This window comes from Martes martes (assembly GCF_963455335.1).
Source record: "Martes martes genome assembly, chromosome: 13".
Lineage (NCBI taxonomy): Eukaryota > Metazoa > Chordata > Mammalia > Carnivora > Mustelidae > Martes > Martes martes.
The window spans coordinates 80145405-80169105 of record NC_137901.1 but is presented as its reverse complement, the minus strand read 5'-3'; the positions used below and the strand labels follow the sequence as shown (position 1 = coordinate 80169105).

The window sequence follows — 23701 nt, the reverse complement described above, 5'->3', positions numbered from 1 at the left end:
AGCCTCAGTTCCCTCATTAAGACAGAGCAAAGAAGAGAACTACTTTCACTGGGCGGCTGTGAAATCATGCAGGCAAGTCGCCTGGCACCGCTCGCGACCCAAGTCCAGGGGAGCTGATGCGTTCACTCCCTGCTGGTACGTGACCTCAGGGGTGGCGAAGGCGCGTGAAAGAATGGAAAAGGCAGCTTTGCTTTTGGCAAACAGCGACCTCCTTTGTCCGCAGAGGTCAAAGAGCGGTCGGCTCGGGGGCCGGTACCGGCGCGGGGCGCACGGAGGGCCCGGCCCGGAGCCGGCGGCGCGCAGAGCGGGTCGGCCAGGGGCGCGGGACTGTGACCTCATCGGCCGGCGCCGTCCCGCGGGGCCATGAGATCATAAGATGCCGGCGCTCGCCGAGGAGTCGATTTGTTGGGAGCGCGGGGACAGCCGGCCGCCCGCCGCGGTGATCTCATCCGGGCCCGGGGGAGGAGGAGGCAGGCGGCCCGGCCTGCCCGCGCCGCCCGGACGGGGATTAATGGTTGCCGCCGGTCGGTGACGTCACCGGCAGCGCCCGTTGCCGGGTAACGAGAGGCCTCTGGCCCCGCCCCCGACGGCCCCGCCCCCCACCTGCTGCACTCTGCCTCAATCCATTCTGGCTCGCCCGGTCTCTTTGCTTTTTTCTTTCTTTCTTTCTTTTTTTTTTTTTTGTAATGAGGTACAACTTACATACTGTAAAATGATCTAATTATAAGTGTACAGGCTCGATGAATTTTTGCATATTTATATATCTATATGTAAAATATGTATATGTATGTCCATATGTTTCAAGATCTCAGCGCTCTTCAATAAGAATGTGATGCAAGCCACACAGATAACTTCACATTTCCTAGTAGTCACGTTAAACAAGTAAGAAGGAGCAGGTGACATTCACTCTAATGATATATTTTATTTATTCTAGTATGTCCAAAACATTATTATTTCAACAGGTAATCATTACAGAAATTTTAATGAGCTCTTTTATGTAAGACTTGGACAATCTCTGTGTATTTTATTCTTTCAATACATCTCAATTCGGATTTAGTCACATTTAAAATGCTCAGTAGCCACATGTGACAAGTGGCTACTGTATTGGGCAGCACAGGTATAAAACATTTCCAGCACCCAGAAGCTTCCTTCTTCCTCCTTCTCGTCAGCACCCCTGCCAAGGGCATCATTATTGTGATGTTCATCATCCCTCTTCAGTTCTCCCCTCCCCTTACCCCCACCCCCATCAAACACACATCTTATATCTTTTGTTTCCCTCTCCCCACATCTCACTTTAACCCCACGGGTCTGCATCACAGTGGCTCAGAGCACCAGAGGGGAAGTCAGACTGGATTTGAACCCATGGCTCTACCCCATCTTGCACTTGGACAGTCTCCTTTGCATCTTTGAGCCCGTGTTTCCTCACCTGTTACCTGTGACCCATGATAACAGGGTCCATCTCTTTGAGTTCTCAGAGTAGAAACCCTTGGGGGCAGCATGCTAAGTGTTTCAAAGAGAAATTTTATCACTCAACTGTGGGCCAGCTCTGGTCCTCTTTCTTCCCTCTTGTAATTCTTCTACTAACTTAGGCTCCCACAATCTATTCCTTCCCCCCATGCCTCTGTTGAGCTTTCTCATCAGAGAAATGGGAATGGATCATAACTAGCTACCAGGGTAGCAGTGGATGTGCAATTCCTGGCCCATGGTGAGTGCTTGGTAATAAAGAGATCACTTTCTTCTCCTTTTCCCTCCGTCATGACCTCCTCTCTTCCTCTAGGCTTCCTTCAGTCCCCAGTCCCCTCAGCACTTCCTCCCACCACTCCTCAACTCGTTCCAAAGTGTTTCCAAGCTCTCCCCACCCTCAGCCTTCTCTGGTTGAAGACCTAGATTAGGATTGCCTGCCCCTCGGTTGATGGCACAGAGGTCGCTGTTCCTCTCTTTTGTTCTGAAAGGCTTTGTGGTTCCCCATCCAGCCCGCAGGCCGCCATCCCAAGGAAACAAGTCTTTGTTTTCAGCCCCTTACTTATGCCTGCCCACCCTGCCCATGTCAGAGCAGGAAGTATGACCTTCCCAAGGAAGTAGGTCCCAGTCGCAATCAGAAACTAAGGAGCAGTCCAGAGCGAGCAAAGCAAATATGGGAAAACCCACAGGGGAGGTTGAGGGGCCCTCTTCTCTTCCCTCAGGGCCCCTGAAGCCCGGGAGGCTGAACCCAAGTCCTGCTTATTTCCCCTCAAGGGAAAGGAGGAGCTTTGCAGGGAAGACTGTGTGTGGCCCTTTGCTACCTTTAGTTTGAGGAAGCTTTCCAGCTTCCTTTTCCTGACCACCCCCCCCCCTTTCTATTGGGGGAGCCGCCTGGCCATTTCAGTGTGGTTCTGATGAGGCTGTCAGTTACAGCGCTCCGCCCACCCCAGCCATGTGATCAGGACTGACCAATCATAGAAGCCGATCGCCTCATTTGGCCTCAGCTTGGTTCTAAGGATGGAGGCTTGCCATTCATTTGGTGAATGGGTCCAGGGAGAAACAGGTCTCTCTTCAAGTGGGGTTGAAGGTTTAAGACCGTTGGCTAGTGCTGGCAGTGGTCATTTTTCCCACCAGATATAGGAGAATCCAGCACTTTCTACTTGCATCACCTGGGGCTGGTTATCTATGGTCTCTGTGCCTCAGTTTCCTCGTGTGTAAAGTGGGAGCATTAATATCTCTTCTCAAAGTGGTCTGTGCAGTGGGGTGCCTAGCACTTAGTAAGAACTAAGAAATAGTAATAATTCTAATCATCATCATCATGATTCCCACCCAGAGAAGGCCTGGCCTTGGCAGGAGAGAATGAAGCTTACACGCAGAGCAGCAGAGAAAGCCTGAACCAAGTGATGGGAAAGAGGAGAGATAGGAAGAACTATAGAAATAGAGATTTTTTGGCCACATTGTTTGCACTCTTGGACCCAGCTGTATGGAACCAGAGCCACCCTGCCTTCACCAGTTTCGTGACCCAGTACAGCACACGCAATGTTTCTAGAACCTACTTCAAGTAGACTTTCTGTCATTTACAGCCGAAAGTGATGCTACAATACAGACTCGTATATTAGCAGTTCTCGTAACAGTGCTTAGAAGACCAGAATGTCCAAGCTGGGTCACCCACCGCCATCACACAAAACAACCTCGAGGCCCAGAGACGGAGAACAACTTGCCCAAAGCCACACAGCTACAAAGGATGCACCCCGGCTATCTGACTTCAAACTTGGCACTCTTAACGCCTTTTCACATTATACGTGGTTAACTTATGAAAATCAGTTCTTTCCCGTCCCGCCTTCCTCGTCCACCGCCATCTTGTTTAATGAGGCTTAATTCATTTTGTCTGGAAGATGTTTTATCCTTGCCAGGCTGCTAGCAGGGGCCAGAGTACTCCCATGTGCCAGGCCCTGCATTCAGCGCTTCCCTTGCACTAGCTCATTTATCCTCCCAACCACTCTAGGAGGTAGGTTTTACTTTTGCCTCATTTTACCAATGAGAAAACTGAAGCGGAGAGAGATGAAGTGACTTACCTTAGGTCAGTCGGCCAGAGACAGTCTAAATTCAAATCCTGGTCATCCGACTCCAGCATCCGTGCCCTCACTGTACCTGCTCTGGCTCCAGGGTCTTACCCGCTTGGAAGAGGCAGAGCTGGGACCTGCACCCAATGTCACAGTCCTTTCCTTCCTTCTGCACTGTGGGTCTTTCCCACATGTGCTCCAATGAGCAGTCACTAGACAACGCCCTTCTTCCCCCTCCTTATACGCAGACCCTCAGTTCCTAGCACTTCAGCATAAGGACTCTCCATGTGAAAAACCTAGCTGTTTGAACCATGATCATTTAGCTCACCTATTCACTCATTCACTGATTGATTCACTCACTCAACAAACATTTGTTGATCACTAATGGATGCCAAGCCCTCAGTATTAAGCACATAACAGCAAAGAACCCAAAACAATAGTGGCTTAAATGTAGAAAGAGTATATTTTCTTTCTCATGCAAAACCCGAAGGTAAGCAACACAAATCTAGTAATGTGACACCATCCAGCTCACTGCTTCACCAGTCCTAGGGTGTGGGACTTCTCTTCATGGTCCAAAATGGCAACTGGAACACGAGCCATCACATCCAAGTTCCAGACAGCAGGATGGAGGAAAAGGGAAGAATACGATGAAAGGTTCTCTGAACTTGTCACATGACAATTATCCCATATCTTAGTGACCCAAGTGGCATCTAGATGCAAAGGAAGCTGGAAGATAAAGTCTTTGTTCAAGATAGTTGTGCTCTTGGTTACAAAACTGAGGACTCTAGGATTATGGAAGCAGGTGAGAAAGGAGAGGATGACAGCCAGCAACTGGGGACTGATTAGGCATATGGGGAAAGATGGTAGAACAAGATATGATTCCCTGCACTTATGGAGGTCACAGCCTGGTCCAAGAAACACCTAAGAGTTACTGAGCACTTACTCTGTGCCAGGGGCTTCTCGAAGGTTCTCATGTGTTTTAGAGTCGAGTCCTCTTCACACTTTTCAAAAGTATTGAGGATCCAAAGAGCTTCTGTTTACATGAGTTACAGCTATCCACATTCACTGTCATAGAAATTAAAACTGTGACCTTTTGGGGGCACCTGGCTGACTCAGGCAGAGGAGCTTGATCTTGGGGTCATGAGTTCAAGCCCTATGTTGGGTGTAGAAATTACTTAAATAAAACTTTTTTTAAAACCGTGACCTCTCTATAATACTAGTTAATTAAAAATAATAATCAGCCAGTTATAATTAATGTTAATAACATATCTTCATGAAACAATTTATTTTTTAATTACTGAGAATGGAGGCATTTTCTTTATTTTTTTTAATAGATTTCTTTAACACCTGGCTCAAGATCTGATCCCTGCGTTTCCTCATTTGTTGCAAATCACATTTCATGAGCCTTAGGAAAAACTCCATTGTACACTTGGTAGAGAGCAAAGGTGTTAAATAATGTACTAGTATTATTATAAAAACAGTTTAAACTTCACAGGACGCCCCCCACCGCCAGGGTCCCAGACCACGCTCTGAGACTGATTGACTTGGATGTTCATGGGAATCCTAGATAGTAGGCACAACCAGTCACAAGCTCCCCCTCAAAGCAGAATAGATTTGGGGGCGGGGGTGATCCATGGAAGCTTAGGGAAGGAGTGGCAAGGTAAGAAAGGGAAGGAAAAGCCCAGCTTGTGCAGAAGTGAGCAGGAGCCTCTCGCCCATGCGAGGTGGCCCTATGGCTCCAGTGTAGACGGGGCCACATGGAGAAGGCTAGCTAAGCTGTTTAGGCTGTGTCCTCAGGACTGGGGAGCCATGGACGGTTATAAGTGGGGGTCCTCAATAATGAGATTCATGTTCTCCAAGGAACATCCTTGGAGGAGGCACAGCTGTCTTTCTCCTCATCACAGTGTGTCTGGCTTTTTGACACAGCCCGGGAATGCTAACCAGCCGTTAGCCAGCCTTAAGTGCTGGCAAACATTGCCTGCCCGCCACACACCAGACTTACCGGGGAAACTTGGCGTGTGGGACAGCCAGCAACCCACCCCCAGAGTGGCTGTGACGTCTCTAGCACTTTACTCCAACATGAGCTTCCTTTAGCTGATAGGCAGTCACAAGAATAATAATAATAGCCAACATTTTTATATGGTGGCCCGTCACACCTTGTTTTAAGCCCTTTCAGCATGTGACTTATTTTTCTGACCAGGAAGGATTTATAAACTGGCCTCTGGAGCCAACCTGTCTGGGTTCAGATTTTCTCTCTGCTCCCCCCCCCAGCTGTGTGACCTTGAGCAAGTGACCTAACCTCTCTGTGCCCCAGATTACTGTTCTATAAAATAGGGTTAATGATAGCTCCTGTCTCCTAGGTTGTCATGAGGACTAAATGAATTAACGCAAAGTGCTTAGAACAGCGCCTGGCAAGTAAAAAGCCCTCGATGTATATATTTGTTATTATTAACATCACAGCCCTTGGAGGGATGTTATTATTACCTCCAGTGCTGAAGGCACCGTTCTAGCTTCTGTGAGCAGAAACAGTAGTAACCGAAAGACACAAAGCCTGTATTTCAGGGGCTTACATTCTCATAACAAAGAAATATAGACTCTGTCAGAGAGCAAGTGCAATAAAGAAAATGAAAGCAGAATACAGGGGCAGCTGGGTGCCTCAGTCGGTGAAGCAACTGCCTGTGGCTCTGGTCATGATCCCGGAGTCCCAGGATCAAGTCCTGCATCAGGCTCCCAGCTCAGCGGGGATCTGCTGCTCCCTCTGTCCCTCCCGCCTCTGGTGCGGGCTCGCTCTCGCTCTCTCTCTCTCTCTCTCTCTTGCACTCTCTCAAATAAATAATTAAAAATAGTTTTAAAAAGAAAGAAAGGAAAGCAGACTAAAGGAGAGTGGCCGGGGTGGGGAGGGAGCACGGGGGTGTTGCTTTATGTACATGGTTCTGTGATCCTTCTCGATGAGGTGACATTTGTGCCAAGATGCAAGGGAAGTGAGGGAGCCAACTTGGCAGATCTCAGGACGGAGGGGGCTCCGGGGAGAGGGAAGAGCCAGTGCAAAGGCCCTAAGGTAGGACTGCTTGGCTTGGTTTTGGCTTTGTTTTTTGAGGAAACAGGCCCCATCACACGTGTGGGCAGGGGGCAGATCTTACAGGAACTGGAAGACATGGCAAGGGTTTCAAATGTCATTCCGAGCGAGACAGATTTTCACAGGTACAAGCTCAGGGTTGATTTGATCTGCCTTGTATTTTAAAAAGCTCATTTTAGATACCGTGTGAAGAAGAAAACCATAGAAGGGCAAGGACAGAAGGACAAGCAGAAGCAAAGAGCGGTTTCCAATAGGATTTGTAGATGGATTGGATGTTAGTTATCAGAGAGAGAATAATCAAGATGATCTCAGGGGTCTGAGCACACGGAGAGGAAGTACCTTGCCAAAGGTATACAGCTAGAAAGTGGCAGAGCTGGGATTCGAACCCAGTCCATAGAAGAGAAGACCTGCCTCCAAATCACAGGCCGCCTACTTGGCAGCTGTGTCCGTGTGCTCAGCCTGCTCTAAGAAAATACCAGGACATTTCTTTCCTATGGCTCTGGAGGCTGGAAGTCCAAAAGTCAAGGCTGATTTGGTTCCTGGTGGGAACCCTCCTCCTGGCTTGCTCATGGCTGTCTTCTTGGCATGTCCCCACATGGTGGGGCAGGGGGCAGTGGTGGAGAGAGAGAGAGGACAGGAGCACACAAGCTCTTTGTCTTTTCTCATAAGGGCGCCGATTCCATTCCTGAGGGCTCCAGCCTCATAACCTAATCACCTCCCAAGGGCCCCACCTCCTCATACCATCCCATGGGGGTTAGGTTTCTACATAGGAATGTTGTGGGAGAATTGATTCAAGCCACAGCACCCACTAAGTAGCCGTAGATGAATGCTTTTGGGTTTTTTGGTTGTGTTTTGTATTGTTTGGCTCAAAGCAACTACCATGATATTATTGCTTAGGATCCCATGGGTCAGGAGTTCTGTCAAAGCCAGAGCAGGGACAGCTGGTCTCCATGCGGTGTCTGCTGGGGCTGGAGCCTCGACGAGGGCCTGTTCCCTCACAGGTGTGATGCATCAGCGGCCGGGGCTGCAGTGATCTTCCCAGGCTCTGTATCCTAGACCCCCAGATCTGAATTCTCATTGTCGACTGGGTTCCTTGCTTCTTTCTCCTACCTATAGTCTCAGAGCCTCTCCTTGGAAATATTTTACCTGTTTATTTCAGAGAGAGAGAAGAGAGAGAGCGCACAAGCATCAGCAGGGGAGGGGGAGGGACAGAGGAAGAAGCAGACTCCCTGCTGACACAGGGCTCGATCCCAGGACCCCAGGATCATGACCTGAGCCGAAGGCAGACGCCTCACTGACTGAGCCCCCCCAGGTGCCCCAGAGCCTCTCTTTCTTTCTAGGCTGGGAAGTTCCAGATGACACTTCAGTCTCATTCTGATGTCCCTTAGTTCTTTTGAACCTGACATTTCTCATCTCCAAAAGAAGCTGGCGTTAATAATGCTCATCTTCTCAGATGTTCGTGAGATTCCTAACTAGCTCCTGTCACATACGGAGGCCTCCCTGGGTACCTGGGTCTTAGGTTCATTTGATCCTCAAACAATCCCCCCCCGCCCCCCTCCGTGTGTTGGAGGCAGGTTGCCCTGGCTTGTGAGAGCCGATGGTTAAGTTTTCAAGAAACGTGCAAGCGGGTGTGAAACCCTTGGCAGCTTGAAATGGGCCTTGTGGGAGTATTTACGCCGTGGAAATTGACAAACACACAAATCAGGGCCTTCGTTGGTTGTTTTCCAAGGACCTGGTTTGCCAGCACACCACTGCGTGTATGTATGTGTGTGTGTATATGTATGTGTGAGTTTGTATATATATATTCAACCCCATTTACAGATTAAGAAACTGAGTTTCAAAGCCATTAAATTATTGTCTAAAATCAATTAGTAGGTACAGATCTGACCTTGGAGTCCCAAATCCCATACCCTTACCTGCTGTGCTGTCTTCCTTCTCTAGATGAGAAAGTGTTCCCCAAAGAGATTCATAAACAGGCAAAGCTGTATAATATTATGAATTGCAATGCAGAAAAATATCTTTCATCTCTGTCTACCCATTCTTTATACATGACCCTGCTAACAACCATCCGATGATGTGTCCCCTCCCTCCTCACCCCAGAGTTCAAGTCCTCTTCCCCAATTCATTTCTCCTGCTTCTCAGCAGTCCGCTCTCGTGCATTTGCCACCCCCTCCCAGAGTCAGCCCTCTGTTGTTTCCTTGTTTCCCATTTCACTCTGTGTGTCCCCGCACCCCCACCCCCCAGTCCTAGCAGTATGGAAGTCAGCACAGACTCCTCCGCCTTCCCGTCTCTGCCGCTCCCGCCCCCTGAATCAGAATCCCAGCAGAGAACCCTGCGCGCCCCAGTCCTGTGGCATTTGTTCCCGTTCCCCTTCATGGGTGGCAGGGCGGGCGAGGGTGGCAGGGAGCAGACGGCTCACAATCTGATCGCTTCTCCTTGCTCCCTGACACCCCAGAGAAAAACCACACATTCCATTTGGTGGTCGTCAGAAATAACATGCTTAAGAAACCTGGAATTACAAAGCTGCTTAATTAGAGAGCGATGGTTTCACTGGGATATGCCCAGTTTTCCCTGGGGGTTGTATCTCCTTCTCCAAGTGGCCCGCCCCCCCCACCCCAGCAGCTAATTGCTACCTTTGCATGGTGCCACAAAGACACTCACTCCCTTTATTTCGTCGTCTGTGACATCGGCGCTCGCTTCTCAAGAGACATTCTCTCTTCCACATTTCCTTCTCCATCAGTGAACTTGAGAAGCTGACATGAGGAAGGAGAGTGGACTCCCTAGCCTCAGAAGGGTCCCCGGCCACGGGAGGAGCATCTCCTCTCTGTCAGGTGCTGGCAACACGACCGACTGGGAGCCAGATGGCCTTTGCGCTTACGGGGCTCACTGTCCGGTGGGAGAGACACACACTGAAATAATTTTGTAGCTCTTGTGGGAAGTGCTCTGGAGGAGGACAGTGAGCCGACACCTGGACGATGAACAGGTGTTAGGTCACAGTCCGGAGAGCAGCTGACTGTGTTGCGTCTGCAGGAAGAGCTTGGTCTGCACAGGGAAGGGCCGAGAAGCTGGTGCTTCTAGGGATCTATTGGAGTCCCCACCGCGGTTTGACTTCTCCAGGTTCTGACATTTTAGACCAGGTTTGGCAAGCCAAAGACCACAATTCAAATATACTCTGATGCCTGTTTTCATGAAGTTTTCTGGGAACTTTAGCCATGCCTGTGTGTTTACCTGTTGTCTAGAGTCGATTCCGTGCTATAAAAGCAAAGGGAAATAGTTGTGACAGAGACTGTATGACCCGCAAAGCCGAGGTATTCATGATCTACACCTTTGTGGGAAAACGTTGCCAACCCCTGATCTAGACCCGCTCGTGGGCAGGAAGTAGGAAGTGTGGGGCCTGCACCGGGGAACTCGCCTGCAGCTAATGGAATCCGAGAACTGGGGATCCAAAGACAATGACCTAGGCTGAATAAAAGCAGGAGTAAGAAGGGGGTAGGTGACAGAATCTGAGCCCAGGCTGTCTGGCTCTTGAGGCTGCACTCTTAACCACCAAGCCAGGCTGGTTGGGCAAGATTGGCCTGAGAGATAGGACTCCTGGGTGGCTAGTCGGTTAAGCACCCGCCTTCAACTCAGGGCATGATCTCAGTGTCCTGGGATCAAGCCCTGTGTCGGGCCCTCTGCTCAGGAGGTTTTCTGCTCCCTCTCTCTCTCTGCCATTCCCCCTGCTTGTGCTCTCACTTGCTCTCTCTCAAATAAATAAATAAAATCTTCAAAAAAAAAAAAAAAAAGATTTGCCTGAGAGGGGCAGCAGAGTCTGTCGCGAGAGTCAGCCAGATGCCAACCTGCAGGGTTTCCAGAGACACAGGGACACAGGGCCTTTAATGAGGTGGTCATGTCCTCCCCCACCATGAGGCCAGGCAGACAGAGTAGGAGGCTGCCCACCAAGATGGCATGGGGCCCCTGTCTATCCTTTCTGTCACTTCTGAGCTTCTAGAACACCTGTCCTTCCCCATCCTCCCCATATTTCCTTCCTCATTCCGCTTCTTACGTATCCACTAAAACAGTGCTTCTCAAACTTGAACGTGCACCCAGATCACTGGGGAAACTGGGTAAGTTGTAGGTTCTGTTGCAGCAGGTCTGGGGTGAGGTCTGAGATCGTGCATTTCTAACAAGCTCCTCGACAGTGCTGAGGCCAGTGGACCAGAGACCACACTTTGAGTAGCAAGTCTTTTTCAAGGTCAGCTGAGATGATACCTTCTCTTAGGTCTTAGAAGACTTACCTAATCCCTTCTCCACTCCCACCCCATCCTTCAGCTCTGGCCCCCTCGTGCTCAGCTCTAGCTGAGTTGTACCACACTGTGTTAAAATAATTTGTCTAACGTCTGTCTTACTCATTAGGTAGTGAGCCCCCTGAGGACAGGGATGAGGTCTTGGTCATCTTAGTATCATCAGAGCCTAGTGCTGTGTCTGGTACATAATGGCTATCTAGCAATGGAAGGTGGGAGGAGGGACATCAATGGATGGGAGAGAAAGTAGGAGGGAGGGAAGAAGAAAGGAAAGAGGGAGGGATACATTGATGGATGCATGGATGGGAGAGAAGGAGGAGAGGAAGAAAGGAAAGGAGCGTTCTCTGGAGGGTCCCTGAATTCAAGAAGGGGCGACAAAAGCAAGTGAGGTTGGACGTTGGGAGAGACTGGGCTGTTGGCCCAGAATGAGCTGGAACATGCAATCGTTGAATGAGCCTGGATGAGGGCAGTTGAAAGCATGGGGCAGCTGAGGCTGAGGTGGTGCAGGAAAACGAAGCTCACAACATCAGTATTCAGCAGAGCCCAGGGCCTGCTGTCAGGACACGGACAGAGTTTGAGCAACCTTAGCCATCCGCTGAGCTGCTGTACCATTGCTTCCGCTCCCACCACACCACTGGCTTGTAAAACCAGCATGGTGTCCATCCCGTGCATCTCTGCTTTCCCAGTCGTCTCCACCTTCCCTCAGGCTGCAGAGGAAGCCAGCATACCCCTCTGAGGGGTATGTCCAGGGATCAGGGACCGGTGGGAGTCTGGAGGGGTAGAGGGCCCTCACAACGAGGGTGCAGCCAGTCACAAAGGTCAGGCATTGGGATGAGTGGACAACTGGATGCCCTTTCTTGGTCCTTAGCTTCAAGGGGCCCCCTTCCTAGGCCCATCAAGATGGACTATAGTGGGGTAGATAGAAAGCCTTTATCCTCATCCCAGACATCATCCATTTGATGGATAGGCAACATGTTTTTTATAATCTTTTTCCCCCTCTAATGTAAACATGTCATATGCTCAGTACAAAAAAAAGAAAAAATTGGAAAAGGCAGAAAAACACAAAGATTATGGGGACATTTCCACTCAGAACTATTATGTCAATATTTCCTTGCGTCAGTAGGTACCCTCCGCCAGGATGATTTTTTACTGTTCCATTTTGAAATTTTAGACTTGAAGAAAAATTGCAGAAATGGTACAGAGTCGTCACATACCCTTTCCCCAGCTCCCCCTAATGTTAACATCTAGTCTGACCACAGTGCAGTTAGCAAAGCCGGGAGATGAACATCACTGCTGTTCCTATTAACAAAATGACAGACTTTACCAGATTTTGCCAGTTGTCCCACTAACATCTCTTTCATACTCCAGGGATTATTGAATCCAAGACCCTTCATTGCATTCATCTGGCATATTGTATCTTGTTATTCCTCTCCGACCTGACAGTTCCTTGATCTTGTCTTTGTCTTTTGTGACCTTGACACTTCTGAAGAGTGCTGACATTTCTTTTGCAGAATGAGCCTCCTTTTGGATGTATCTCCTTTTTTTTTTTTTTTTAAGATTTTATTTATTTATTTGATAGACAGAGACCACAAGTAGGCAGACAGGCAGGTGGAGAGAGAGGAGGAAGCAGGCTCCCTGCTGAGCAGAGAGCCAGATGCAGGGCTCGATCCCAGGACCCTGAGATCATGACCTGAGCCGAAGGCAGAGGTTTTAACCCACTGAGCCACCCAGGCGCCCCTTGGATGTGTCTCTTATTCATGACTCAATTCACGTTTTGTAAATTGTTGACCAGAATAACCATGGAGGTGATACTAGGTTCTCTGCGCGTCATACCAGGGGGTCCAGGCTGTTGACAGAACTTACTGATGGGGCTGTAAATCTCGATCATTTGGATCACATGATATGTGCTGGGTTTCTCCACAGTTGCGTTTGTTGTTTTTCAGGATAATGTTCGAATGGCTGTGTGGCTTTCCATTATAGCTCTCCACCATAACAGACCCTCTTGTTATACATTTATTTACTTGTGTCTATTGGTACTGCTACAAAGAATGCTGCCGTGACCTTCATACACATCCCAGTGCACATCCTAGATAATTTTGTTAGGATGAATTCCTAAAGATAGAATCGCTGAGGCAAATGCTATTCACATTTTTAAGGCTCTGTGTGCCTGAGGCAGGGATGGTTGCTTCTTTCTATGTTTGTTTGTTTGAATCAGCTTTATTAAGGTGTAATTTAAATACAAAAAAAAAGTGCAGATTTGAAGCACAAATTTCAATGAGTTTTTTTTAATTAACATATAATGTGTTATTTGCCGCAGGGGTACAGGTCTGTGAATCATCAGGCTTACACATTTCACAGCACTCACCATAGCACATACCCAGCCATAACCCAGCCACCCTATCCCTACCCCCCACCCCCAAGCAACCCTCATTTGTTTTGTGAGATTAAGAGTCTCTTATAGCGGGGTGCCTGGGTGGCTCAGTCATTAAGCGTCTGCCTTCAGCTCAGGTCATGATCCCAGAGTCCTGGGTTCGAGCCCCGGATCAGGCTCTCTGCTCAGCAGGAAGCCTGCTTCTCCCTCTCCACTTCCCCTGCTTATGTTCCCTCTCTCACTATGTCTCTCTCTGTCATATAAATAAAAAATTAAAAATCTTTAAAAGGGGAGCGTGGGCATCGGGCTCTCTGCTCAGCAGGGAGTCTGCTCCCCCCCCTTCTCTGCCTACTTGTGCGTTCTCTCTCTCTCTGTCAAATAAATAAATAAAATCTTTTAAAAATAAATATTGAAAAATAAAAATCTTTTTTAAAAAGAGTCTTTTATGGTTTGTCTCCCTCCTGATCCCATCTTGTTTCAATGAGGTGTTTTTTGTTTTTTAAGATTTTATTTATTTGTTAGAGAGAGAGAGAGAGGGCGCAAGCAGGGGGAGCTGCAGGCAGAGGGAGAAGCAGGCTCCCCGCTGAGCAAGGAGCCCAGTGCGGGACTCAATCAATCCCAGGACCTGGGATCATGACCTGAGCCGAAGGCAGATGTTTAACTGAGCCACCCAGGCTTCCCTATTTCAATGAGTTTTGGCAAATGTATACACTTGTGTAACCACCATACCAAACACATTATAAAATATCTCTGTCACTCCCCAGAATTCCTTGATGCCCCTGATAGTCAGTCCTCCTCCCCACCCCAGGCAACCACTGATCTGATTTCTTTCACAACAGATTAGTGTTAATCTAAATTCCAGGATTTCATATAAATGAGAATTGTGCAATATATATTCTCTTATGACTGTCTCCTTCCATTGGACACATGCATGTGAGATTCATCCATGTTTTTGTGTATATCAGTCATCTCTTCATTTTTATTCATGAGTAGTATTCTATTGTATAAATACACCACAATTTGTTTATCCATTCCTCCACTGATGGACATTTGGGTGTTCCCACCTTGGAGGTATTATGAATAGAATTGCTATATGATCATTTGCCTATAAGCAGACATATATTTTCATTTCTCTGGGGTCCATACCTAGAAGTGGAAATGCTAGGTCATAAATAGATGTATGTTTAAATTTATTAGACATAACAGGATGGGGTTATTTTCATCTCATTTTATAGCTCAGGCCACAGAAAGCTGGAGGGACTTGTCCAAGAGCAAAGGGAGGAAGGGAAGTAGAATTGGTTGAGTACTGCTCCGTGCCAGGCATGTGCTAGATGCTCTCTGTGAATCTGCAGAGCAGTCTGTAAGACATGAGTTGTGGTTCCCGTTCTGTAGATAAGGAAGCCGGGGCCCGTGAACTTGCAGCAATGCCAACTTCAAACCCAGCCCCATCTGAATCCCAAATGCATCTCCTTCACCCACATGTCCCCCTGCGTTCTTGCAGACAGTAGCTAGGAAGGAGAACGCATATCCCCCTCCACCTCTAGGCCTGCCCTTACTTGCATCCTGTTGTCCATCCAGCCCCTGCCCCGGAGGCTGGGCCCCCCAATGCCTGGGTCAGCCCTTGAGACAAGGGCAATCTGTGGGTGGGGCCAGGGACAGTGGCCCCAAAGCCACAGCAGGCACCAGGGAGTGACCCACACCCCAGCCCTCTGACAGAAGTGTCCAGTTTCTCCCTCCCTGAAATGCGATCCTCCGAGCTTTGCTCCTCGAGGCTGGTGGGCAGTGGGTGAGGGCGGCGGGCAGGGGCCACGTCTCCCCGGCCATATCGCAAACCCATTAGGAGCAGGTCTGAGTGCTTTCCAAAGCTGATTAATGGCCTGCCTGTGACCTGGGACATCATTACTGCCCAGGCTGGGGGACCCCCGGCTGGGTCCTTTGGGTCTTTTACAGCTAATAATAATTGATGCTTTCTGTGTGGTTGCAGGGCAAGTTCTATCTGGTCATCGAGGAGTTGAGCCAGCTGTTCCGATCACTTGTTCCCATCCAGCTGTGGTATAAATACATCATGGGGGACGACTCCTCCAACAGCTACTTCCTAGGAGGGGTCCTGATTGTTCTCTACAGCCTCTGCAAGGTGAGGTGGGCCAGAAACTTAAGGGCTGGCATGAGGAAAGTCCACACATTTGCCAGGTCTTGGGGGCAAGCAGGGAGCTTGGAATCTTTTTTTTTTTAAATGGTGGGGGGTGCAACTCCTTGGCACTGAGCAGGTATGCAGGGCTGTACCACCCCCACATCTAGTTCCAAGACATTTTCATCATGCCAAAAAGAAACCCTGTACCCATTAAGCCATCCCTCCCCGTTCTGCTCACTACCATCCCCCAGCCACTGGCAACCACCAGTCTGCTCTCTGTCTCAATGGACTTGCCTGTTGTGGACATTTCGCATAAATGGAATCCTCCGCTGTGTGGTCTTCTGTGGCCGGCTTCTTTCACTTAGCATCATGTTTCCAAAGTTCATCCACATGGTGGCATATATCAATACTTCATTCCTTTTTGCGGTTAAATCCACCCTAATTTCTTGCCCATAAAGCTCACCAGATGCTCTCCCTTCACATATTTCCATTATTACTCCTGTATTTATGGGCGAAGAGATGGGGGCTCAGAGAGAAGCAGCTCGCCCAGCGTCACTCTGCTAACGATAACAGAGTGGGTTTCAAACCTGGGCAGCCTGCTTCCAAGCCTGGAGCTCTTACCTGTAGATGATACCCCCCCCCCAAACTTGTTTCCATTCCTAGGTACAAATTGGGTTTTTCCCCCCAACCATAAACACATCGTCCTCTTTCTTTTCCCTTCTCTGTTTCTGGCTCTAGAGAATCCTGGGGGAATATATTCTTCCCTTCTCTTCCTCCCAGCAGGACTAGCTGGGCAATCCATGCCCTATCAGCCACTGGGGCTTCTCTTGCCTGCTGATTCTGATCAACTGGCAATGCCTGACTGGCGAGCTGGCTGGGTTTAGAATCAGGGTGCTGTGATCAATTAGCAATGCCTGTGCTGGGCGTGGCAGGGGGGAGATGTAGAATGTGTGTATGTATTTGCTCTCCTGGCCTGGGTAGCAAGGGAGACTATTGACAGAAGGCAGCAAGCCAAATGCCAAGCAAAAGTGATAGGAATGAGGAGCTCCAAATGGGATAGAGTATCCTGAAAATGTTCATCATCAAAGACAAGGGGTCAGTGGGGGTGATTTGGGAGTGGTAAGAAAGATCCTCAACAACCCTTGGAGACTTTCAGCCATCACTCCCCTCTCTTTTCAGTCATTCGACATCTGTGGCCGTGTGGGCGGAGTTAGGAAAGCCCTGAAGCTTCTCTGTACCTCTCAGGTGAGCTGACTTCAAATGGCCCCCACTGACGTCAAAAGAACCAGGAACCAGAGACAGCTCTCGCAGCGCTCCTGAGGACGTTGCTCCGGGGAGGGTCCACAGCTGGCTGTATCTCTCTTCTCCCTCGTACAGAATTATGGCATCCGGGCCACTGGGCAGCAGTGCACAGAAGCCGGTGATATCTGTGCCATCTGCCAGGCCGAGTTCCGGGACCCTCTGATCCTCATGTGCCAGGTGAGCGGGATTGGGCAGGGCCAGCAGGGGACAGAGGCTGGGGGGCCTCTAGGGCCATGTTCCATGCAGAAGTCCCATGTGCCTTTCCAATGACCAAACCTCAGGGCTCTGCGGTGGGTCTTTGGGGACAGGATGGTCAAGACTGGAGTCAGATTGGACAGGCTCTGCCTCTTCCTCGTTGGGTGGCCCTGGGCAGGTTCCTTCACCTCTGTGAGCCCTGGATTTATCAGTCCGGCGTCAAAAATGACAAATTCAGTATGCCGTAGTCAGATTCGTCGGCATAGGAATCCAGACAGCACTCTGGACCCTTCAAGGATGGATCATTCCATCTTCCTGAGCCTTGGCTTTTCTCGTTTATAAAATGGGCATCGTAATACCAACTTCATAGGGCCATGATTATGATTAAATGAGATCATCAGTGAAAGAGCAAAATTTGAATTAGTCACCTGTAAAAATGGCTCTTGTTAAAATTCTTATCATCACTGTAATTACTATTACCGTTTGTTTTCGTTATTAGTTGTGGGCCACCAAACCATGGCAGTGAGTACTGGTTACTCCCTTTTAACTCCCTAAATGTACCCCTCCTCCTCCTGACATCAGGGGCTAAGATGTCAGTTCAGCAGATGTATACGAGCCAAAGCGTCCTATCAGATGCTGGGGAGGGGAGGCAGAGGGCACACAGACCCTGTTCCCTGCTCTGGCAGCTCACGGTCTCCTTGGGGAGACAGACACATACATAAATAACTATGAAACAAGGCAGGCAGTGATAAGTGCTGTGTAAGAGAGATTCATGCAGCATCCCGGGGGACTGGGACAGAGAGCAATGAGTTCCAGGCTGGGAAGGCTTTTTGCAGCAGGCACACTGGTAGAAACAGGAGCACGGCTGCTCCCCTGTTCGGGGATCACCACCAACCCCCATGCTGCCCCCCGCCCAGGGGTCAGAGGACAGGGAGGTGAGGTCCTTTTCTGGCATCAGCAACATTTCTTTTTTTTTTTTTTTAATGTTTGGGGGATGTTAGGAGGTTTCTTTTTTGCATTTTATTTATTTTTAAGTTGAGAATATATTTGCATGACTCAGAATTCAAACTGAGGAACTCATGAGTTGGCAGTCACAGGGGCTACGTGCAGCATGGGACCAAGGTTGGATCCTGGAACAGAGAAAGGACGGGAGTTGGAAAACCGATTTGAGGTAATCCAGACAGAGTTTGGAGTTCAGCGGTTGGTCACGTATCAATGGGGGTTTCTTGGCTTTGATGTAAAAGTAAAGCAAGCTGATGATATTGGGGAATTTAAACTTAGTGAGGGGCTAAATAAGGATTCTCTGCACTATCTTTACAACTCTTATATAAGTCTAAAATTATTCCAAAATTAAAAGTTTATTTTTTAAAGCATTTTAAATATACCAGAAGGAAAACAGTGACCGGCCTCCTACCCTCCCCCTAGCTTCCTAGTTTCCTTTATTAAATCTTCATAGAGATGCTTTATGGAATTAAAACACTATATGTTCAAACACACACACACACACACACACACACACACACACGTCATTTTCAGAAAGACCTATGTTGTCTCATATTCTCCCCCAAACTGTGTTCTGTATCCTTCCTCGTTGACTGGAAACAGTGTCTAAAGAGAGCCCTCCTTCTTTGCCTTTCATCCCCCTTCATGGATGGACCCCCGTTGGTTTTATCATTCCACTATGGATGGGCACTTGGTAGTTTATAATCTTCCGTAATTACAATGGTGGCTGTCAGGAGAGGTCAGAAATGGGGAGATCTACGGCAGCTACCTGGGCCCGTCGTGTGGACTGAATGGGTTGATGCCAGTCAAGCATTTAGAGCTACGCCTGGTCAGGGTTCAGTCCACATCAGCTCTTCCTGGCACGCGTTCCATTTCACACACGTGTGGGCTCTCGGTAGGATAAATCCCTAGTGGTGGAATTACGAGGTCAGAGGGTATCCAGTTTTGACAGATATTGCTAGATTGCCCTTCATAAAGACTGTATCCGTTTACGCTCCCGGTGCGGAGCACGACACAACCTCTTGCTCCCCTCACTTACCAACACACTGCACGTGCCAGCCTTTCCTGAGCCTGGCCAATCTGACAGGTGACGAGCACAATCTCAGTACGGTTTTTAATTTGCATTTCCCTAATTACGAGTGCACTTGAGCATCTTTTCATATGGTTCAGAGCCATCTGTATAGCCTTCTCCGTGGCAGCGATGATTTGAACATGATGTCAAGGTGAAAGTCTTGCTTCTTCCTTTCTGGCAAGCTCTCCCAGCCTTCATGTGTTTGCTTCTCTCCCATTCCTCTCCTGGTGCCATGACATCTTCCCACACGCGGCGGTGGTCGGAGCCCACAGCCTTGGCCAAACCAGTCTCGCTCCGCTGCTGGGAGCTGGGCCTGGGCTGGCGGAGATGACTTCCACAGGCAAAAGGGCCTCGTTAATTCCTGAGCACTTGGAAAGAATGAATGAATGAGTCAAATGTTTCTTCCCTAGTAAGAGTCTTCCCTGACTCTGCTTTCCCAGGCTAGCCAGTTCTCCCAGCAGTATGGCCTCAGAGATCCTTGTGTTTTTCCTTCATAGCAATTATCCCAGTTGTCAGCTAGTTAACTGGGCAACTGGTTGTGTAAGGTCTATCTCCTCTTGGCCAAAGCATAGGCAAACTTGAGAGCGGTGACCGTGTCTGTTTTGTTAGCAGGAGAATCATAGCACTGACTTAGTAAATATTGGATGGATGGATGGATGGAAGGAATGGGTTGGACAGAAGGGGAGAGATGGTGTGAGATAGATGGGCTGGAATGGATAGATGGATGGTTGGTTGGGATGGAGATGGATGGTAGCCAGGTCAAGGGGTGGATAGATGAGTACAGAGGTGCATGGACAGAGGTATACGTGTGTGGGTGACTGAGTAGTTGAACAAATGATGGACCCACCTGCGGGTGCATAGGTGGGTAGATGTGGGATTGGGTGGGTAGATGAATGAATGGGTAGGTGGATGGATGAATGGATAGATGAACAGGAGAGATGAATGAGTGGGTAGAGGAAGAGCCCACCAGGCTAAAGGAACATCCTATCTCTCCTTCAAAGGGACATCAAAGTAGGCACAGTGTGTCACTCACACATAGGCCCCACCTCCCTCCCCACCCCCCATCAGAGCCTGGGAAGCAGATAGTCAACGGAAGTGGGTCAGGCAGACACTGGGCATGCCCAGAGGTTAGAGCTCTCCACTCAGGCAGAAGCACCTGCCCAGTTAGTCACTCCCCAAGTATCTGTGCCATGCCTCCTGCCAGGCGACGGGACATCAAGGAAAGGGCACTTTGAACACACAGTCAGAAACTTGGCTTATTTAAAAGATTTCTTTCCAAAGAGAAAAATCAGAGTGCAATTAGCCCTTGGTCACCACGAGTTTGTTTTGTTTTTATTTTGTTTTGTTTTGGTTTGTTTGAGTATTGATAATGTAAAGGAAGGAGGGCAAGAGAATAGTAACTTCTGTTGATTTTGTCTTTGTGGGTGCCTCACACTTAATGCTTTATAACAGGCCTTACCCATTTCCATCCTTCCAGACACCGTGGGGTGGGGGGGGACAGTGACCCTCTTCTACAGAGGCAGAGGTAGGCTCAGCAAGGAGAAAGGACAGACTTTCCTCAAGGCTCCCCTGCTCCTCGGCAGCAGAACCAGATTCCAACCCAGAGCCCCGGCTTTCAGAGGCCAGGACCTTTCCCCTTCTTGCTTTGAGATGTCCTCAAGGCTGCATTACAAGATTAGAGCCCTTTTCCTGGAAATTCCTAGGAGCGTGCTATGCCCCGCGCAGCAAAGCCTGTGCGCATCACCTCCAAGGAATGAAGGAACAGCTGAGCTGGGATCGCTCAGCACCTGTGCTGACTCCTCCATGCATGCGTTTCTGCGTCAGGTGCTTCCCAAGCACCCACAGCGTCCCAGCACTAACTTTGCAACCTCGAGCGACACATTTCATTGCGGCACTGACCCTCCATGTCTTCTGCCTCCCAGGAATGAAAATGTTTGCCCTGGGCAGCTTGCGGGCTCTTTAAAATACAGTCAAAAGAGTTGACGTGTCTATCTGTGTGTGGGTTTTGAAAAGCATAGCGTGTTATGCCAATACCCAGTGTCAGTGATTAATTCTAAATCTGAACAAAGCTAGCCAGGTTTGTGTGATTCAAGAGGATCTGTGGTTAGGGCTGGGTGTGTATGTGTGTATGTCCCTTGTCTGACAGTAGCCCCACTTTCAGTAATATCATTTTCAAAACCAAGGGCTACAAACATCCCTGTCCACATTGTCCATGTGTGACCAGTATAAATAGAACGTAACGGGGAGAGTGTTCACTAGGGAGGCAGGCACCTCTTGTATCGGTTACCCATTGCTGCCTAACAAATGACCCAGCACTCTGCGGCTGAAAGCAGCTAGCACTCATTGTCTCCTGGTTGGCGTGAATCAGCAATCCAGGCACACGAAGCTGGGTCCCCCGCTTCAGGCTGCAGTCAGGACACCACTCAGGGTCCCATGGGGGAAGGCTCTGCTTCCAAGCTCGGTCTTGTGCCGGTGGCGGGATTCAGTTCCTCCTGGGCTCTCGGACCAAGGGCCTCCCTTCCTCGTGGCCAGAACCTACCCCAGCTTCCTTGTCACACCGACTTCATCTGAGTGAATATGTGGGAAGAAAGTGTGAGAGCAAGAGCGGAAGGCCCCATCTGCTGTAACCTAATCTCAGAAGTGACGTCCCAGCCTCTTTACTGTATTCCGGTCGCTTGAAGCAAGTCAGTAAGTACAGCTGCATTCAAGGGGAGGGACAGGCCACACAGGATGTGAATCCCAGGAGGAGGATATCACTGGGAGTGGTAATAGAAGTCAGCCTACCACATCCCTGAAGCTGAATTTCTGCCTCACTACTTAGCAGCTGTGTGCCCTTGGGGTGGTGGCTCTCCCTCTCTGAGTCTCGGGAGTCTGTGAGGTGTCATGAGACTGTACTTAGAGGATGTCAGCAGTGCCTGGCACAGCATCTGTGCTCAGTGAGGGAGAGGGCCCAGAGTCATTACCTGTACTCCTCACCTGAACGATCCACCCAGACCTGGCCTGGCTGCTTCCTTGTTTCTCAGCTCAAGCCGAACACCAAGTGCCGGGCTAGGAGATGCCCCTCTCCCATCCAGAGCCTCCTCTCCCACATGGGGGTTAGCTGCTGTGCTTGTGAGGGCTCTTGTCCCCGGCCCTCACTTTACCCGCCTGCTCCAAATCTTTGAGCAAGACTTGAGTCTGGATGGAATTCAGGGGGTGGGGAGGGTGGCCCATGCGACCCCAGGGGTTCACCCACCTCCGTGCTCCAGGAGGCACAGCCAGGGAACCGTGACTGACCTTCCCCACTGACCATAAACCCACCCGATCCTACACTTCGCAGCCCAGAAGGGCCCCTCCTTTCCCTCCCTCTGTAGGGGCTCATCCTTCTCTCCAGATACTAGAAGTAGGCCCAGGATGATGACGTCCTCCCTCCTCCCGCTGGGCCCCTGGGTCGACATGTGGTCTTCAGACCTCTTTATTTGGCACTAGGTTCCTTCCTGCCTAATTCTCTGAGGAGGGGACTGTGAGCTCCCGGAGGGCAGTGGCCGGGTCTTAACCATGCCAGTGTCTCCAGAATCTGCCCCCCGACCTATGTGGGAGGGTCTTCCTTCGTCAACTGCTTTTACGGTCCCTACTCCGTGCAGGCTCGGGGCTGGGCAGTGGGAACACAACAGCGGTTGCTGCCCTCGCGAAGTTTACCTCCCAGAGGGCAGGCAGGGCAAATGGTAAATGAGCAGTTAGAAGAGTGGTTCTCAAAGTGTGGCCCAGGTACCCCTGGTGTTCCCTTTCACTTTCATGTGCTTGTGTAGTCTTGTGTTTTTAAAAGATCTTGGTTTCAGTTTCTAATATGGTAAATATAGCCAGCATATACAAAAGCTCTTTGAGATCATCTGTGATTTTTTAAGACTGTAAAGGGGTCTTAGGACCAGAACGTTTGAGAAATACTGACTGAGACGTGGGAGAGCCTCAGTGAATGGTTTTTTGAATGAAGGAATGAAAAGCTTCTCATTTCCCGCTCACCTGACTCAAGTATTGAGCTTCATGTGAACACGGCTTGTGTTGCTTTCTTCTACGTAAGTACCGCCTTTTCCCGGGGAACAAGGTTAAGTCTTATTCTTTCATTGAGCGGGCATTTCCTGAGCATCTGCCATGTGCTCAGAACCTTGTTGGGAGCGTGGTCCCTGCCCCCCAGAAGCCCTTAATGCAGCGAACAAGACAGATGAGTTTGCGGATCATTCCAGAGGTGTGTGTGTGATGCTGTGAGAGAGACCCTCCCCAGGAGGTATCTGGAAGGTGAATGCACAGTCAGCGCTTAGATTTTCAGGGGACAGTAAGGCGTGGAGCACAGGGGACGTCATAGAGAAGGGGAGGTGTGATGGCTTGATCTAAGTCTTCTGCAAGAAGTAGGTGCCCACCAGCTGATAAGGACGGAGGAGGGGCATAAGAGCATCCCAGACAGATATTGCAGATTGCCCTGAGGCTTAGCAGTATGACTAAGCTTTGCACTGCACGTCATCACGTGTGTCCGTGACATTGGCTGTCCTGGTGGGAGTGATGAGGAGGAAGAGGGGAGGGCAGCATTATGGAGGGCCTTGAGTGCCCTGATTGGGAGTCAAGAGAAGCTGCTGGGCCTGCTGACCCCTGGGTCCTGCCCTTCAGACCATGGCAAGAGTCCAGGCACACCCTTCAGGGCTCTTGTGTGGCCTGCTTACCTCCTGCCGCCCACTTCTTACACTCTCCTGTTGTAGCCATGTTGGCCTTGAGTG

General features: G+C 49.5%; 1 protein-coding gene across 1 annotated transcript in view; it reads left to right on the top strand.

Moving 5' to 3' along the window:
- Nucleotides 1-376: 376 nt before the first annotated feature.
- Nucleotides 377-23701, top strand: part of LOC308354302 (E3 ubiquitin-protein ligase RNFT2-like) — a gene marked incomplete at its 5' end in the record, with an annotated part of 28204 nt that continues 4879 nt past the window's right edge. The window contains 4 exons of the mRNA XM_080821630.1: nucleotides 377-439; nucleotides 15239-15388; nucleotides 16565-16630; nucleotides 16763-16864. Of these exons, the coding sequence (XP_080677756.1) occupies nucleotides 377-439; nucleotides 15239-15388; nucleotides 16565-16630; nucleotides 16763-16864 (381 nt within the window). The remainder of the gene's footprint in view (nucleotides 440-15238; nucleotides 15389-16564; nucleotides 16631-16762; nucleotides 16865-23701) is intronic.